Source organism: Orcinus orca, chromosome 9, assembly GCF_937001465.1.
Source record: "Orcinus orca chromosome 9, mOrcOrc1.1, whole genome shotgun sequence".
NCBI classification, from domain to species: domain Eukaryota; kingdom Metazoa; phylum Chordata; class Mammalia; order Artiodactyla; family Delphinidae; genus Orcinus; species Orcinus orca.
The window spans coordinates 31,930,411-31,949,629 of record NC_064567.1 but is presented as its reverse complement, the minus strand read 5'-3'; the positions used below and the strand labels follow the sequence as shown (position 1 = coordinate 31,949,629).

At 37.2% G+C, this 19,219-nt stretch overlaps 1 protein-coding gene across 9 annotated transcripts in view; it reads left to right on the top strand.

The window, feature by feature from the left end:
- Window positions 1–19,219, top strand: part of CFTR (CF transmembrane conductance regulator) — a 196,442-nt gene that overhangs the window by 99,930 nt on the left and 77,293 nt on the right. For all 9 annotated transcript variants that reach the window (XR_004483338.2, XM_033428228.2, XM_049715192.1 and 6 more), the window contains 3 exons: window positions 12,674–12,768; window positions 15,307–15,393; window positions 17,121–17,847. Coding sequence is in view for 8 of the 9 variants with exons in the window: in XM_033428228.2 (XP_033284119.1) it covers window positions 12,674–12,768; window positions 15,307–15,393; window positions 17,121–17,847 (909 nt within the window). In the remaining variant the exon portion in view is untranslated. The remainder of the gene's footprint in view (window positions 1–12,673; window positions 12,769–15,306; window positions 15,394–17,120; window positions 17,848–19,219) is intronic.

Here is a 19,219-nt window from a genome sequence, read left to right as displayed (position 1 = left end):
TTTAAGGTAATTATTGAAATGGCTATTCCTATTACCATTTTCTTAATTGTTTTGGGTTTGTTGTTGTAGGTCTTTTCCTTCTCTTGTGTTTCCTGCCTAGAGAAGTTCCTTTAGCATTTGTTGTAAAGCTCGTTTGGTGGTGCTGAATTCTCTTAACTTTTGCTTGTCTGTAAAGGTTTTAATTTCTCCGTCAAATCTGAATGAGATCCTTGCTGGGTAGAGTAATCTTGGTTGTAGGTTTTTCCCTTTCATCACTTTAAATATGTCCTGCCAGTCCCTTCTGGCTTGCAGAGTTTCTGCTGAAAGATCTGCTGTTAGCCTTATGGGGATGTCCTTGTATTTTATTTGTTGTTTTTCCCTTGCTGCTTTTAATATTTTTTCTTTGTATTTAATTTTTGATAGTTTGGTTAATATGTATCTTGGCATGTTTCTCCTTGGATTTATCTGTATGGGACTCTCTGTGCTTCCTGGACTTGATTAAGTATTTCCTTTCCCATATTAGGGAAGTTTTCAAGTATAATCTCTTCAAATATTTTCTCAGTCCGTTTTTTTCTCTTCTTCTTCGGGGACCCCTATAATTCGAATGTTGGTGTGTTTAATATTTTAATAGTCCCAGAGGTCTCTGAGACTGTCCTCAATTCTTTTCTTTTCTTTTTTTTTTTTTTTTCTTTATTTGCTCTGCAGTAGCTATTTCCACTATTTTATCTTACAGGTCACTTATCCGTTTTTTTGCCTCAGTTATTCTGCTATTGTTCCCTTCTAGAGAATTTTTAATTTCATTTATTGTGTTGTTCATGATTGTTTGTTTGCTCTTTAGTTCTTCTAGGTCCTTGTTAAATGTTTCTTGTATTTTCACCATTCTCCTCTTCATTTGGTAGGTCTGGTGGGTTTTTACCTTTCTCCTTCAACTGCTGTGTTTCTGTCTTCTCATTTTGCTTAACTTACTGTGTATGGGGTCTCCTTTACGCAGGCTGCAGGTTCGTAGTTCCCGTTGTTTTTGGTGTGTGCCCCCAGTGACTAAGGTTGGTTCAGTGGGTTGTGTAGCCTTCCTGGTGGAGGGGACTAGTGCCTGTGTTCTGGTGGATGAGGCTGGATCTTGTCTTTGTGGTGGGCAGGACCATGTCCGGTGGTGTGTTTTGGTGTGTCTGTGACCTTATTATGATTTTAGGTAGCCCCTCTGCTAATGGGTGGGGTTGTGTTCCTGTCTTGCTAGTTGTTTGGCATAGGGTGTCCAGCACTGTAGCTTGCTGGTCATTGAGTGGAGCTGGGTCTTGGTGTTGAGTTGGAGATCTGTGGGAGATTTTCCCCGTTTGATATTACATGGAGTTGTGAGGTCTCTTGTGGACTGGTGTCTTGAAGTTGGCTCTGTCACATCAGATGCACAGCCCTGACACCTGGCTGGAGAACCAAGAGCCTGTCATCCACATGGCTCAGAATGAAAGGGAGAATAAAAGAAAGAAAGATAAAGATAAAATAAATTAAAATTAAAAAGTTATTAAAATAAAAAACAAAAAATAGTTATTAAAAATTTTTTTAAGTAATTTAAAAGAAAGAAAGAAAGAACAATGAAACCAAAAGACACATCCACCAGTGATAACAAGCGCTGAAAACTATACTAAAAAAAAAATAAAGAAGTGGACAGGCAGAACTCTAGGGCAAATGGTAAAAGCATAGCTATACAGACAAAATCACACACAGAAACATACACACTTACAAAAAGAGAAAAAGGGGAAATATATATATATATATATATATATATATATATATATATATATATATATAGTTGCTCCCAAAGTCCACCTCCTCAATTTGGGATGATTCGTTGTCTATTCAGGCATTCCACAGATGCAGGGTACATCAAGTTGATTGTGGAGTTTAATCCGCTGCTCCTGAGGCCCCCAGGATTGATTCCCCTTTGTGTTCTTTGTTCGCACAACTCCCGGAGTTCAGCTTTGGATTTGGCCCCGCCTCTGCGTGTAGGTCGCCTGAGGGCGTCTGTTCTTCGCTCAGACAGGACGGGGTTAAAGGAACCACTGATTCGGGGGCTCTGGTGCACTCAGGCCGGGAGGAGGGAGGGACATGGAGTGCGGAGCGAGCCTGCGGCAGCAGAGGCCAGCGTGACGTTGCACCAGCCTGAGGCATGCCGTGTGTTCTCCCGGGGAAGTTGTCCCTGGATCACGGGACCCTGGCAGTGGCGGGCTGCACAGGCTCCCGGGAGGGGAGGTGTGGACAGTGACCTGTGCTTGCACACAGTCTCTTGGTGGCAGCAGCCTTAGCATCTCATGCCTGCTTCTGGGGTCTGCGCTGATAGCGGCAGCTCGCGCCTGTCTCTGGAGCTCCTTTAAGCGGCGCTCTTAATCCCCTCTCCTCGTGCACCAGGAAACAGAGAGGCAAGAAAAAGTCTCTTGTCTCTTCGGCAGCTCCAGACTTTTCCCGGACTCCCTCCCGGCTAGCCGTGGCGCACTAGCTCCCTTCAGGCTGTGTTTCACGCAGCCAACCCCAGTCCTCTCCCTGGGATTCGACCTCCGAAGCCAGAGCCTCAGCTCCCAGACCCCGCCCGCCCCGGCGGGTGAGCAGACGAGCCTCTCAGGCTGGTGAGTGCTGGTCGTCCTGATCCTCTGTGCGTGAATCTCTCCGCTTTGCCCTCCGCACCCCTGTTGCTGCGCTCTCCTCCGTGGCTCCAAAGCTTCCCCCACTCCACCACCTGCAGTCTCCACCCGCGAACGGGCTTCCTAGTGTGTGGGAACCTTTCCTCCTTCACAGCTCCCTCCCACTGGTGCAGGTCCCGTCCCTATTCTTTTGTCTCTGTTTTTTCTTTTGCCCTACACAGGTATGTGGGGAGTTTCTTGCGTTTTGGGAGGTCTGAGGTCTTCTGCCAGCGTTCAGTAGGTATTCTGTAGGAGTTGTGCCACATGTGGATGTATTTCTGATGTATTTGTGGGGAGGAAGGTGATCTCCATGTCTTACTCCTCCGCCATCTTGAAACTCCTCTGCTAGCGGATAAAATCTTATCTAACACTTAAAACATCTTCAGTTCTCTAAAAAAGAAACAAGTGAACAAAACCCTTAAATTTCATACCAATTTAGATCTTTTTCAAGTAAGTTTGTAGATCTCTTCTCTTAAGCTAAATTTAGCCCAAACCCAAATTTTTTAAGTTTGGCTAATGAATGTCTGTAAAAATCCATTAAAATTTTAGGAAATAGATGTAAGCCCTTTTAATAGCACTCTTCTTCCACTCAAACTTTTTCCTTTTCTTTCTTTTCTTTTCTTTTTTAAAAAATAGTTTCTTAGCTTCTTCTTAAGTCATAGTTCGGAGTTTCTAATGAGAATGTCTGACTAAACATGTTACCTATGCTTGGTAAAAGATAAAATTTGTTTAGCTACGATTAATCTAGTTAAGTTGAAAAACACATACTTTGAGAGGTAAAATCTCCTGACTGAGTATAAATTGTTTAAAATCTAGAATACACTGAAAGAGTGAACACTTCATATAAAAATCTATAGAACATGGCTGTACTCAGAGGGAAATTTATAGCTTTAAATGCCTTTATTGTTAAGAAGCAAGCCTAAAAATACACAAAATTCGTATTTTTCTTGAGAATTTTAAAAAAGCAACCAAATAATAAGTTAAAAGAGGGAGCAAGTAAGGATAAAAATTTAATGAAGTAGGAAACAAACAGATAAATGAAAGATATAATAATTCCTCAAAGCCAATTCTTTGAAAAGACCAGTAAAATAGTTAAATCTATCCTTGTCTTTAGTAAGGAAGACTTAAAATATTAGGAATGATGAAGAAGCTTAAGCAAAAATATGGACAAGATTAAAACTATTATTAAAAATTAGTGCAAATCTGTTGAAAAGTTAAAAACCTAGAGGAACTGGATGATTTACTAGCAAAATACAAATGATCAAAATTGAAGAAAGAAGCATAAAAAAACTTGAATAGACAGCTTACCATTGTAAAGTTGGTTCAATGTGGATTAATAAAAATTAAAAGGCACTATCACTAGATAATTTCATAGCTGGGTTCTATTTTACCTTTAATAACATAACTTCCAATATTATTTAAACCATACCAAATCATAGAAAAAAATGAAAAACTTCATTTTCTAAAGCCAGAATAGTATTTGTATCAAAATATGAAAAATTATATAAAAAAGAAAACTGTAATAAATCATACTTATGAATATAGATATTTAAATAAAATGCTATCAAATAAAATACTACTAAATAGAATTCAGTATGGTATAGAAAATAAAATATCAGGCAAGATTCATGAATAGGAATACAAGGGTGCTTCGATATAAACAATCTATAAATACAATATAATTTGTTACATTGAAGGAAGAAAACCATAAAATAGGGTCAGTAGATGCTAAAAGAGTCTTACATAAATTCAGCAGTTATTTCTAATAAAACTTCAAAGTAAGAATAGTAGGAGAAAACTTCATTAAAGAGCTTCGTACCTTTTTTAAACAAACAATCCAAAGTAAGCATTATTTTATTTATTTAAAAATTATTTATTTATTTATTTTTGGCTGTGTTGGATCGTCATTGCTGCATGTGGGCTTTCTCCAGTTGCCGTGACCCGAGGCTACTCTTCGTTGTGGTGCACGGGCTTCTCATTGCGGTGGCTTCTCTTTTTGTGGAGCATGGGCTCTAGGCGCATGGGCTTCAGTAGTTGTGGCTCGTGGGCTCTAGAGCACAGGCTCAGTAGTTGTGGCGCACGGTCTTAGTTGCTCCGTGGCATGTGGGTTCTTCCCGGACCAGGGCTCGAACCCGTGTCTCCTGCATTGGCAGGCGGATTCTTAACCACTGTGTTACCAGGGAAGTCCTAGCATTATTTTAAATGGTGAAAGGTTAATGCCATTTGTCTTAAAATAAGAATAATATTACATGTTTGTGAAAAAATTGTTCACCTAAAAAAACCCGAAGTGATTCTAGCAAAGGCAAACGGAGAGCAAAACCCTGCCAGAATTAATAAGGGACTATGATAAGATGGCTGAATAGTAGATGAGCATACAAAAATAATCAGCTTTTCTTTACACTGGCAACGACAATCTAGAAGTGGAAATAAAAAGCTATTCAGGGGCTTCCCTGGTGGCGCAGTGGTTGAGAGTCCACCTGCCGATGCAGGGGACACGGGTTCGTGCCCCGGTCTGGGAAGATCCCACATGCCGCGGAGCGGCTAGTTCCGTGAGACATGGCCTCTGAGTCTGCGCGTCCAGAGCCTGTGCTCCGCAACAGGAGAGGCTACAACAGTGAGAGGCCCACATACCGAAAAAAAGAAAAGCTATTCAATTCACAATAGTAGAAAACCATAAAATACTTAAGGATAAATGTAACAGGAAATTTACAGGACATATATGAAGAAGATTGCAGTCTTATCAAAAGATCTAAAACAACTGAATTAATGGAAAGATATGATTTAGCATCCTAAGATGCGAATCACATCCAAACTTATGTATACATTTAATAAAATCACAATACATCTGAATGAGATTGTTTTTGGAATTTTATTAACGTGAACTTAAATTTCATGTGGGAGGAAATATAAAGAGTAGTTAAGAGTATACACTTTGTAGACAAACTGCCTTGGTTTCAATTCTGGCTCTATTGTTTACTGGCTGTGTTATCTTTGGAATGATATTAACCTTTTCTAACTTTCAATTTTCTCATATTTAAAATGGGGATAGGGTTGTGATGAGTATTAAAGAAGTTAATACTTGTAAAATGCTCAAAATAGTACCTGGTGCATAGTAAGCACTCAATATCCATTAGCTATTATTAGTATTATTATTTATATTATTGTTGTTAATATTCTTATTATATAGAAGACTAAGTGAGCAAAAAGAGACAAAAATTTATGAAGAAGAATTGTGCTTTGTCAGGTATTAAATCATACTTAAAGCCATTAAAAAAACCTAAACACCAAAAACTCAGCAGAATATTAGTGTAGGAGTAGAGAATGGATCAGAGGAACCAAACAGAGAACCCAGAAATAGATCTTTGGCAATATGAGACTATGATAGTTGATATGTAAATTGAGTGGAAACATCATTTAATAAATTATGTCTACTATCCAACTAAAAGAAAATAAGACTACATTCTTATCTCACACCATGTATAAACATAAATCATACCTTGAATAAATTCTTTAGTTTAAAAAGAGTAATAAATATTTTACAAGAAAATTTAGGATACTATCTGTACAACCTGAAAGTGCAGTAGTATTTTTTAACCAATATACTAATTACAGGTAGATATATTGACTAAATGAAAAATTTAAATTTTGCATATGACAGATGGTACATACATAGTGAAAGTAGAAACAGGGAAAATGTTTTAAAAATATTAAAGAAAAAGTTGTTAATATCTATACCTTACAATGAAAAATGAATTAATAAGAAAAGGACAAAAATCTGGTAAAAACAGGCATTTCACAGAAGACAAAACCCACGTTACCAATAAATATTTAAAATTTCACCATTATTAAGGAAAATGCAAATTAAAATGACAAGTTAGCAAAAATTAAAATGTGATGGTACGTATTGTTGGTGATGATGTGAAGAAAAGTAACAGTTCCATCAAATCTTGATGATGGAACTGTTACTTTTTTTTTTTTCTTTTTTTTGCCGTACGCGGGCCTCTCACTGCTGTGGCCTCTCCCGTTGCGGAGCACAGGCTCCGGACGTGCAGGCTCAACGGCCGTGGCCCGCAGGCCCAGCTGCTCCGCGGCATGTGGGATCTTCCCAAACCAGGGCACGAACCCGTGTTCCCTGCATCGGCAGGCGGACTGTCAACCACTGCGCCACCAGGGAAGCCCCCCACTTTTTAAAAAAAATTAATTAATTTATTTATTTTTGGCTGCGTTGGGTTTTCGTTGCTGCGCGTGGGCTTTCTCCAGTTGCGGTGAGCGGGGGCTACTCTTTGTTGAGGTGCATGGGCTTCTCACTGCTGTGGCTTCTCGTTGCGGAACACGAGCTCTAGGTGCGTGGGCTTTAATAGTTGTGGCTCGCGATCGATAGAGCGCAGGCTCAGTAGTTGTAGCAGACAGGCTTAGTTGCTCCGCGGCATGTGGGATCTTCCTGGACCAGTGCCTGAACCTGTGTCCCCTGCATTGGCAGATGGATTCTCAACCACTGCGCCATCAGGGAAGCCCTGGAATGGTTACTTTTAAAAGTTGTTTTGTAAAGGATTCTGGCAGCAATAACTTTTAAAAAGAAAAGACACGTACCTGTGACCATGCTATCTCATTCATGAGAATATATCTTATAGAAATAAAATCACAAAAGCTCAATGATTTATGTACAATGGTGTTATCAGTAGACTTTTTTTTTTTTTTGGTAGCAAATGCCAGTGAAGATCACAGAGCATCTGACAGAGCTATGTTTTGTGTTTTTTAAAATTTATTTATTTATTTTTTTTGGCTGCGCTGGGTCTCTGTTGCTGCACCTGAGCTTTTCTCTAGTTGAGGCGAGTGGGGGCTACTCTTTGCTGCGGTGCACTGGCTTCTCATTGCGGTGGCCTCTTTTGTTGCCACCAGTTCAGTAGTTGTGTCAGTTTCAGTAGTTGTGGCACACGGACTTAGTTGTTCCATGGCATGTGCGATCTTCCCGGACAAGGGCTTGAACCCGTGTCCCCTGCATTGGCAGACGGATTCTTAACCACTGCGCCCCCAGGGAAGCCCGGAGCTATGTATTTTGAAATTCAAAATCTTACACTTCCAGTCCAGTCTAGTCCAGACTGCAAATAAATGTGGACCAGTGAATTCAAGCACAGAGCTTCCTGAAAGGAGCTTGCATCAAGCTGCTTTCTTATTATAGAATTCTGATGTTGACTCATCAAGAAGGTTACTCTGGTGTTGATTGCTAAAATATTTATTTATCTAACTAGGTGTTCTTCATTCAGTAGTACCTCAGTCAATTAGCAGAAAGTGTGGGGAGTTAAAAATAGTCTTCTTATTTGTTTGTACTGCTGAAACATATTCTAGTGGAAATTTCTAATCAAATACTACAGAATCATCCCAAAAACATGAAAAAGTTTCTCAGAAAAAAGAAAGTAGGTGTTCCCTACCCTCCTTGATTCTTTTATAATGAGAAGATAATAAGATGAATAAAAATATCATAGCACAATTTACCATGGCTAAAATGTTAAATAAAATTAACTAACCATCTCTAGAGAGGTAGCATTTGGAAGGTATCTAGATCTTGTCTGGGAATATGGTGTCACCCTTAAGAACCTTGACTTTTAGTTTCAAAACATGTGACTACATACATAGCAACCTCAACAAAAGTACATTTGGTAAAGGCACGTGAACTTGGGACTTGAATGCACGGCTTCCAATTCTAAGTCTGATTCTTTTCCGATACATTATCCCTTGTACGTTTCTTACAATCATATGCTAATAAAGGCTATATTTTCAGGCCTTAATAAGAATCTGCTTTTCCTTTAATATGAAAATGGCGCAGAGTATTACATCAGGTAAGCATTCTACTCAAGGCCAAATGGAAATGAATGATGTACACAAATTGTTGGTAAATATATCATTCTAAAATTGCAGATCACCAAAGTTTGAGTGTGCCTTATGGACCAAGCTCTTTATATGAAGTTACTTCAAATTTTTGCAACTGTTAAAGGAAGGTACTATTACTCCCATTTACAGAGGGAGAACTGAAGGCCAGAATAGAATTGCCCAAAGCTACTTATCCAGTTATTAGCAGAAACAGAGCTACAAAATAAGTCATTGTGCTCTCTGGTCAATGTTGCCATTCATGTTCTTTATTTTGTTTTAAACTTTATTTTAGAATTAAAAATATTCCACTTGGATTGGCACATTTCACTTCATTGATTTATATTTATTGAATTGCTTTGTATATGACATATTCTTAATTCTTATACTGAGCACCCTTTATAAAAGATGGACTATAATTGCACCTAGCTTATGGTTAGAATTAAGTTACAAAGCTGTTAAGTAACTGAGATTTCACAATAAGCCTGCAGAGCAGGGTTCAAATCCTGGGCCCCATGCCATGCAGTTCAGTATTCCAGCTTTGTTACTTATTGAACCATCACCATTAGCATAGTTTACATGACATCCCAACAGCTCTCTAAATGGACACCGCAAACATAATTCAGATTTCAGCTCACCAGTGACTTGGGAGCAGAGACGCTTAGATTCAGTTCGTCATGGCATTTTCCCAGGGTGCACCCAACCTGGAAATTCTCCCAAGTATGGGGGGAAATTTCACATTGAGAAATCCCATTCCATCTAAGGCAGGCCAAAGAAGATGACCAGTCACTTACCAGGCATCATGCCAGGCAGGCCTGGGGCACCCCAGGGATGCAGGCGTGGCTTACTGACTGAACGTGCTGAACAGACCAGGCACGGGGCAGAGTACCTTATCATAGGAGCTCAAAATTAATAGCGTTCTGAAACTAAAAATGAAACAGAGTAGCTTGTGGTTATAATTGAAATAGATTAACTTGGTACCAGGAAACCATCTAAGCAATTCCTTCCTTGAATCCCTCATTTTCTTAATGTATTTTCTCCTTTCCCGGACCAGTTCCAGGTCAGGATTTGAGGAGTGATACTCAAAGGAATGGCTATTTCTGGTCTTTTTTGGAGGAAATTGATGGTTTTCCATTCAATCTGAACATGTAAAGTCTAAGCTCACTTGAGGATCTTCCAATTTCTTTCTCTAATATTACGTTTCAGCCTACTCATATGGGAAGGAAGAAAGAGATTTTGTTTTTCCTTCTCTCTCCTATTTCCTTGGCTTGTTTAAAGGATGAATATTACAGGCTCCTGTGAGAGAAATTTGGCTAAAACAGCCTCTTATTTATTCTGTCTTAAGAGAAGAAAATTATTGAAATAAATTGCATTTGTATTCTTTGGACATTTACATTCACTCGAGATATTTGCTAAAGTGTCAATTATAGTTCCTTGTCTTCTATCATTTCCTATCTTTCCCTTCACTTTTCTTGTCTCTTTATGCTGCCAGTATCTTCCTACTTTTTCCTACAGATGTCTACTTCTTCTGACAATTATTCCTTTTCCCATTTTCTTTCTTTTTCTATGCTGTACACCTTTCTTATTTTCTTATATGCACCTGTTTCTTTGTCACTTAATGTTTGTTTACCTTTCCTTCATCCATTCTCTCCTTTTTTCTTCCTTCATTCCACAAATATTTGTTAAACTCTTGCACTGGGCTAGGATTCTACACCCTCCAAATCTATAATCCCCTAAATGTAACTGTATTATTAGCGTACCATCAAAATAACTACTGATATTTCTAAATTTAAAAAAAAAAGAAATTTTAACTGATTTAACTGATAATGTATTGAATTCAAATTTGAAAAAAAAACTCCAATAATTCCAGCAACCTCTGGTTTTTTAAGATTGTGTCAGAGGGCTTCCCTGGTGGCACAGTGGTTGAGAGTCCACCTGCCAGTGCCGGGGACACAGGTTCAAGCCCTGTTCCGGGAAGATCCCATGTACCGAGGAGCAATTAAGCCCGTGTGCCGCAACTACTGAGCCTGTGCTCTAGATCCCGTGAGCCACTACTACTGAGCCCGCGAGCCACAACTACTGAAGCCCGCACACCTAGAGCCCGTGCTCCACAACAAGAGAAGCCCCCGCAATGAGAAGCCCACGCACCCCAACAAGCAGTATCCCCCACTCGCTGCAACTAGAGAGAGCCCGCACACAGCAATGAAGACCCAATGCAGCCAAAAAAAAAAAAAAAAGGTTGTGTTAGAAAATGTGCCTCCTTTACAAAAGCCTGCACTCAATCTATTCATATAAGATAAATTATTCTTTCTTTTCCTCTAAAAGATTTAATTTTTTAAAAAGGGAATGGGATATGGGGAAGGAAAATATGGTGCAGCAGAGAAGAAATACACATGTGAGCCATTTTACTAATTGCTCTAAATTGAGTACAGAGGTTGTGCTGCATAGAACTGTTCACTAAAGGCTTAAAGGCTGAGGTGCTCCTGGACATGCTCCCTTAGCAAGACTGAGATTTAAAACCTCGGGTGTGGAATTTAGCTGTAGTCCTTGTTATTTGGATGGAATCCTGGTTATGTGGCCTGGTCCATGAGTTGAACAAAAAAATTCAGTCCAGTGGAAAGAAATGAAGCACTTCGTTTCACGTGTCTCATAACTTCAGAAGGTCCTCCTCATCACAGTGCTCTATGGGTCTCAATGACCTCTCTGTGTTGTATTTCTCCAGTGCCTGAGTAGCTAGCTCCACTGGGTCCTGCTGTATCTCCTCCAACATGTCAGCATTTTTTAAGTCACATTTTTTATCCTTTTTGGTCCCCTTAGCTCAGGAGTATTGACAGCAACCATTCCTTGGGGGCAGTGGCTGGCATGGTTCTAAGCCTACAGGAGCTGCCAACTAGCTTTTAATATGAATGATCATGTACTAATTTACCAGCTTTGTGAGTTTACAGTTTTGTGTATGAAGTTCTATTTGACTTTCATATGGTGGATAACAAAAACAAATGGACAATATAAGTAACCATTTTGACAATTTAAATACAGGTAATGTTCATGTCAGTTCAAGGAGAGCAGATGTACTGCTTCTAGATTGTGAAAGCAAAAGGAGGAATAGAGTGGAAGAGTATTTTTAATAGAGGGAGAGAGAAGAAGGTGGTAACAAAAGAAAAGAGAAGATGTATGGGGTTGAGAAAAGAAAAGGCAAAGAACTTGTTTTGAATTAAAGAGAGAATCCTATCCATCTAACTCGTCACATTCTCAAGTCTCAGGGCAAACCTCACCTATTCCAGAAAGCATTATAGCATTTTCTACTTACTTTACAATACTTCTATATTCTGAACAATTAATTTGCCAATTAATTGCATATTTTATTATCTTAAAATGGTTAATTGATTCTTTGGGATGTTTTTTAGCTTTCTCCAGGATTATGGCTTATTTTCCAAGTTAGACTTACAATGACTGCAATTTGAGGACTGTTTCTTATAAAATCTAATCTTTCACAATGTCTAGCATGGTTGTTGCCACAGAGTTCATTAACTGGAGAAGGGATGACAGGACACGTGTGGCAGGGAGGTGACAGGAGAGACAGAGCGGATGGGGAGAGGACATAAGAATGAGGTGGGAGGATGGATGAGGGAGAAGGCTGTGTTGTTTGGGTGGGTAGGTGAGAGAAGTGTGGAAAAGAGATGCCTTGTACCCCTGGTCACTGAATATGCTTAGATACTGCAGGGAGCTGTAAATGGTATTCTTTTAGTTTCTCTTATTAGGAGGTTTATTCATCTTTGGGGATTTCCTTTTAAAGGAGTGAATTTAAATTGAAAGGAAGTGCACTTTAGCACATTAATAGCACTTGGGTTTGTAAAATGGTCAATGGATGATATACACACATCTTTACATATCATAAATATGCATAAGCTTTACTTTCTGATATTTTCCAATTCTTATTTACTTATCATAAATAACATTTGAAAAATTAAAGTTTTCTTTATAAAATTTCAACAATGTTTTGAGCAGTTGAAATGCATTTAAAATAACTGAGATGCGGTGTTCACAATTTCTGCTGTGGTTAAAGCAGAAGTCTGATATACGATTGCATTTGAAGGAAAATGTACCTTTCAAATTCAGGTCCAACATACTGACAATTCCTCTCTGTCTATTTTTGATAATAGGACATCTCCAAATTTGCAGAGAAAGACAACATAGTTCTTGGAGATGGTGGAATCACATTGAGTGGAGGTCAGCAAGCAAGAATTTCTTTAGCAAGGTGAATATCTGATTATTGGTCCAGTGAGCATTTGTTGTAAATATCATGCATGTAAAAAATTATAGATGATTCTCTATTTCTTTATATTCTGTTTCTGGAATTGAAAAATGCCCAGGATCTTATAGGTAGCAGGTTAAGAATAACCTTTAAGAATTATAGTTAATGATATAGTGTTCATGTCTGATAAAGCTGATGGCTTTTTCAAAATGCATACCCTTATGTTGGTGTGTGTGTTTGTTTGCCTCATGATATGATTGACTACAAATGGAAAACCCTGGCACTCTGCCTAGCCCAGGAAAGAGAAGATGTAAATTTTTATTTAGTCCTTCATACAGTTCCTTGCTCGCCCCATCCCAAAATGTACACACCTGCTCTAGGCTTCTGTTTATGCTACTTGGTTTAGATAAACATAAATTTTCAAAATTTTCAACATAACTAATTAATCTCATGACAGAGATAACAGGGCAAATGATGTCACTTAGCTTAAAGTCTGTAATCTTTAAAGAAAAATAAATAGGACAAGCACATCTAATATAGTGGGGGCTATGGTGGTCCCTTGGTGGAGACATTCTTGGCCTAAGCATTTTGAAGTGTCAAAGGGAAGTGTATATATATATATATATATATATATATATATATATATATATATATATATATATGTATAGTTAATTTGTGTCAAGAAGAAACCTTTGCGGTTAAATTGTAACTCTCAGTTTAAAAAATTATTGGTGATGTGGTATGGCAAATGTTACTCCAGTTTTATTTGAACAAGATTCTTCTTAGTGTGTTGCCGAAGTTGTTAGCAAGAAATCACCTTGACTTATTGATATTTTGGCTTCTTTCCCTTACTTTCTTGTGCTTTCAAAAGCTGGGACAGGAAACTAACTCACTGAGCACCTACAGTTGCCTAGTACTATTCTGGGTTGGGTGTGCATGAGTACATTTGTAATTTTACTTAATCCCCATATCACTCTGCCAAAAAAGGATTGTTCTCCCCAACTTATAGAAGAGATAATGAGATAAATGAGGAGGTTAGATCTTAACTTGCCAAAATCCACACTGGGAAATTCTAGGGTTACAATTTGAACCAGGTCGTCTTGACTCTACATTAAACCACACCTTATCTTGGGATTACAATGTCAAGTAATAAATCAATAGATATGGATAATTCACAGACAAAATAATATTTTCTAAATAACTGAAAGTTGATTAATCTGTGAGCCAAAGTAAGACTTGTCTTAAACATTTCATTTCAAATTTAGGTAAGATATGCTCTATGGCTTCAGGCATTCAGAATAGAATTGAGTTTGTATTTACCAGTTGAAGATGCAGTTTTATTATAAAATGCACACAGTTTGAGGCATTAAAGAAAATAATTGTTTATTGCTCTTCTGATCTGAATGTGTCATGTGGTGTCCATTTGGGGATGATGAATATGTTATTTCTGATCTCTTGAGAAACTGTGGTCATAGATGTGTAGATAGAGAGAAGAGCTGAGTAAGGGAAGAAAGCCCTCGAGGGTACATTTAGATGGGGGACTTTTATCTAGTTCTTACGTGTTATCTTGAAAAATAATTTACACTGCAAAGGTTCTTCTAGATTTTACTTTGACTTTTTGTCAGTTCTGTTTTTTAATTATTATTATTATTACTTCTCTTAGTTACCTGCTGACTAAACACAGTTTCCTTTTTTACAGAATTATACGTAAACACTGAATGCTATGTGACTGGCACAGGTATAGGGTACTAACAACCACAGCTGAAAAAATTTAAATGTTATGAAGAAATTGCCTCACTTGCGTTCATATGGGACCATATCTTCATCTTATTACTGTCCTAAGATCAACTTAATGAAGATTTTACTTGCTCATAAAATTTTATTTTTTAACTTAGAAAATAGTAAAATTTTCTAAAATTTTCTAATATGAAATAATATGGGTATACAGTTTCATTGCAAATTTTTCATCCTTCATTTGTGTGGCATTTTTATGAGTATGGTCCAGAAACTAAGACTATAAGGAGCAAAGAGCAATGTCAATCATACAGCCGTAACAACACTGCTATCAATTTGTTGGTAACAGTCAACACTGCAAAAATATTTAAAAAATAATTTCACATAAGTGCTGCAATTTAATTGCTGTCTCTGACATTTTACAGGTTTGAAACAGTCTATTCTTCTTTGTTTCCCACCAAAATGCAAGACCTTTGAGGGCAGAACTTGTGTAATTTTTACGATTGTATTCCCAGCGTGTGGCATAGTGCTTGGCTGTAAATAGATACTACTGTTAAAAGGTTTTCTTTTTCTTTTTTGAGGTAATATTTAAAATTGTATGTATGGTGTGATTCAGTTTGTAACTTTTGTAACTTCAAGTGTATGTCACTTATATTTAGCAAAACCACTTCAGCAGTTTTTGGAGTATTGTGAAAAGCCATAAAAATCACATATGACTTATCTTTTTGTTCTTCACTTAAAATAATCCATACCAAAAGACATGGGAAATATTGAAGGAATCTAATTTCATTTCCATTTTCTTTTTAGAGCAGTATACAGAGATGCTGATTTGTACCTATTAGACTCTCCCTTTGGATACCTAGATGTGTTAACAGAAAAAGAAATATTTGAAAGGTATGTTCTTTGAATAACTTATTCATGCTAAAAGACAAGAAGGAACAACTATACCACCATAGGCTGCATATTACTGCTTGAGAAATATGTCCACCATTGTGACTCAGAATGGCAGAATGTAATGTAGCCACTTACTCAAATCTGATCTTCCCTCTATGGTCAACATTAAAGATCACATCCACTTTTCTGTCCACCTTATGCTGAACCAATTTTTCCCATTATTACTTTAACAATCACTATTTATGTAGGTTTTTATAGTATTATTGTCTTGTGACATAGCTTATATTATTTTAATTGATTATTATACTTAAACTTTTTATTCACTTTTTTCGTGTTAGTATTTTATTTTATCTCCTCCTTAGGTAGTAAACTTCTTAAGGAACCAAAGAAACTGAAGGTTTTAATGTTTTAATATAGGTGAATGCTCAGACTATTCATCTACCTCAATACCTCCTTCAGAACCTTCTCCTCAGTCACACAAAGCTCAGGGTATACATTTCATTGGAGCTCCCATTAGGGCTCAACGTATGTGAAGTTCCTACCAGGAACAGTTAGTTATATAACTTGATTTTAAGGTTTCAAAATGATTTCATAGACTATAAAGTAGTTTATTAAGAGAATTATCATGATTCATTTTAATCAATAAGGATGTAGATTGTGTGTGTATAAAATGGCCATGTTTTTCCTAGAAGCACCTTTCCTAGAATTTAGCAAAATTTAATACCTATGATACTATTTTTATAATCCTGTAACTATAAGTACCTTCTTACCAATATAAACTTTGCTAGTTATGTTAGTATGTTAGAGTATAGACTAGAATGATGCCTCTTTCTATCAATATATAATATAAAATGTTTTAATGCCAAAAAGAAATTGGTCTCAGATGGTTCTAGTCAGGATTTACTTCTAGACTTAGAGGGAAGTTTTGTTGGAGGACGGTCAAATGTATTATCCAATTCTCAGGTTTGTTATTGTTGTTGTGTTTTTTGTTTTTTGTGGGTTTTTTTGTGGTACGCGGGCCTCTCACTGTTGTGGCCTCTCCCATTGCGGAGCACAGGCTCCGGACGCGCAGGCTCAGCGGCCACGGCTCACGGGCCCAGCCGCTCCGCGGCATGTAGGATCTTCCCGGACCGGGGCACGAATCCGTGTCCCCTGCATCGGCAGGTGAACTCTCAACCACTGCGCCACCATGGAAGCCCTGTTGTTGTGTTTTTAACAAATAAAATTAGTCTTAATATAAGCTCTTGAGGACAAAATTGGTGGTCAACTTAAAATGTAAAAGGAAATGAGTAGAAAGTTTAAAGAACAAGAAAGCTCTGACATTTTAGAAGACATGTAGAAATATAAACCCTAAGGAATCTTAAAGGTCATCTAACGATTCCCTTATTTTCTAGATGAATCAGCCATGACCCAGAGGGTAACCAGTTCATTCAAAGTCAAATGTTTATTTAATATCAGATATTTAATTTCATTCTAGGTCTGTTAACACTCAATTTTATAACGTAGCATACTATAATAATTCAATAATACAGTATTTCATGTCATAATAATTCAAGAAGTGCAAATTAGTTACTATTGAATATTTACTTATCTTAAGTATAATAATAACATTGTATGGTAGAGGTTTTATACAAGAATAGGTTAATAAAATGTTAAAATGCAATATATATACTATTGTAATAAATTGTTTATTAAATTAATATTTATATATTTTTATATTCTTAAAGCTGTGTCTGTAAATTGATGGCTAACAAAACTAGGATTTTGGTCACTTCTAAAATGGAACATTTAAAGAAAGCTGACAAAATATTAATTTTACATGAAGGTAGCAGCTATTTTTATGGGACATTTTCTGAATTACAAAATCAACGGCCCGACTTCAGCTCAAAGCTCATGGGATATGACACTTTTGACCAGTTTACTGCAGAACGAAGAAATTCAATCATAACTGAGACTTTACGGCGTTTCTCACTAGAAGGAGATACTTCTGTGTCCTGGAATGAAACGAAAAAGCAATCTTTTAAACAGACTGGAGAGTTTGGTGAAAAAAGGAAGAACTCCATTCTCAATTCAATCAGCTCTATGAGGAAATTTTCATTTGTACAGAAGACTCCATTACAAATGAATGGCATCGAAGACGATTCTGTTGAGCCTTCAGAGAGAAGACTATCCTTAGTTTCCGGTTCTGAACTGGGAGAGGCTATCCTGCCTCGGAGCAACATGATCGATGCTGGTCCCACATTTCAGGGACGAAGGAGGCAGTCAGTCCTGAACCTTATGACCCGCTCCTCGGTGAACCAAGGTCAAAGCATTCAGCGAAAGACAGCGACATCCACACGAAAAATGTCACTGGCCCCTCAGGCGAATTTAACTGAAATAGATATATATTCAAGACGGTTATCTGAAGATACTGGCTTTGAAATAAGTGAAGAAATTAATGAAGAAGATTTAAGGGTGTGTATAAGTAATCAGTGTGGTGTTTCTGTGTTTTCCTTTCTTTTTTTTCTTTTGGCCACAAAGAGTGGGATGTAATACATACTATGTAGCAAAACTTACTCAAATTTGAGTTTAGGATGAGGTTTATTTTTAAGATTCCCGAAGTCCAAAGTATGTACATTATGTAAAGCAACTTGGAGATGTGAAAGAATCAACTATTGCCTTTTGTGGTGTCTCTTACCGTCAGATGTATTGTAAGTCAAAGCAAGGACTAATATTGAGTCCTTTCCTAAGCAGTGATAATCATTATTATTAATGAGAAAAATTATGAATTATTATAAATCTGTTTCATTACCCTCCTAAAACCTCTGAGGGAAGAGGTGGAGTGAAAACAAATATATAAACAAATAATAGCTTCAGTTATTGAGAGACAAAGAAATGTTTCTGTATGCAGGTAGCCTCTATAAGGTATATAAACATCTAGTCTCTCAACAGGACTAACCTTCTGGTTTATACCTCAGTCTTGCCTGAATTTAGTTAATGTGAGCTTTTTTATCATTTAAATTTCATTATACGTAGGATTCCTGGGCAGGTTTCTTTTAAAGAAGGTATGTGAAATTCAACATATACTAGTGCCAACGTTCAGGTAGAAAGTCTTTTATATTAAGTTCTAAAGAATAAAATGCTTTTATTTTTAAAATAGGCAATAGAAAAGAGGAGGGTTTTTTTTTTAAACTAGAAAAATTCCTTAAGTGCCTTGGATGAAACAGTGTTGTAATAAATTGATATGTTTAATAGTATAGATCAATTACGAGTAGTGTGACCTTTGGCAAGTCACATGTCATTTAATGGCTCTGGGCCAAAGTTTCTTTCTTTGTAAAATGAGGGAACAGAATAGATGATCTCTAAAATACATACTTTCAGTGTTTCTATAATCTTAAAAAAGATTTCCTAAAAGATAATTTATCTGTATGGTTTTAATACCAATCTGAATGAATTTCTCAAACCTGATTCTATAAGTTTAATTGTAAAGAATGATCACTTTGACTGATAATAGTATTTATTGATTGCTTCTAGTGCCATGAGCATATTCTTAGAAGGTCCTCTCATTATCCTCATTTATAGAGAAGGAAACTAAATTTTAGAGAAGTTCAGCTGCCTGAATTCAAGCAGCTCCTAGGAAGTCAATGATAGAGTCCAGATTCAAATCCAGGTTTACTTGGCTTCGAAAATTTTTACATCTAACCAGCGTGTCATATTCCAATTTCCTAGGACCCTTTCTTTGATGTTCTAGTGCTTCTTTTGTGAATTTTGTTGACTTTATAAGAAACAAAACTATCCTTTCCCTTTGAAATATCTGGATTTTCTCTCTTTCAAATTATTGAACTAT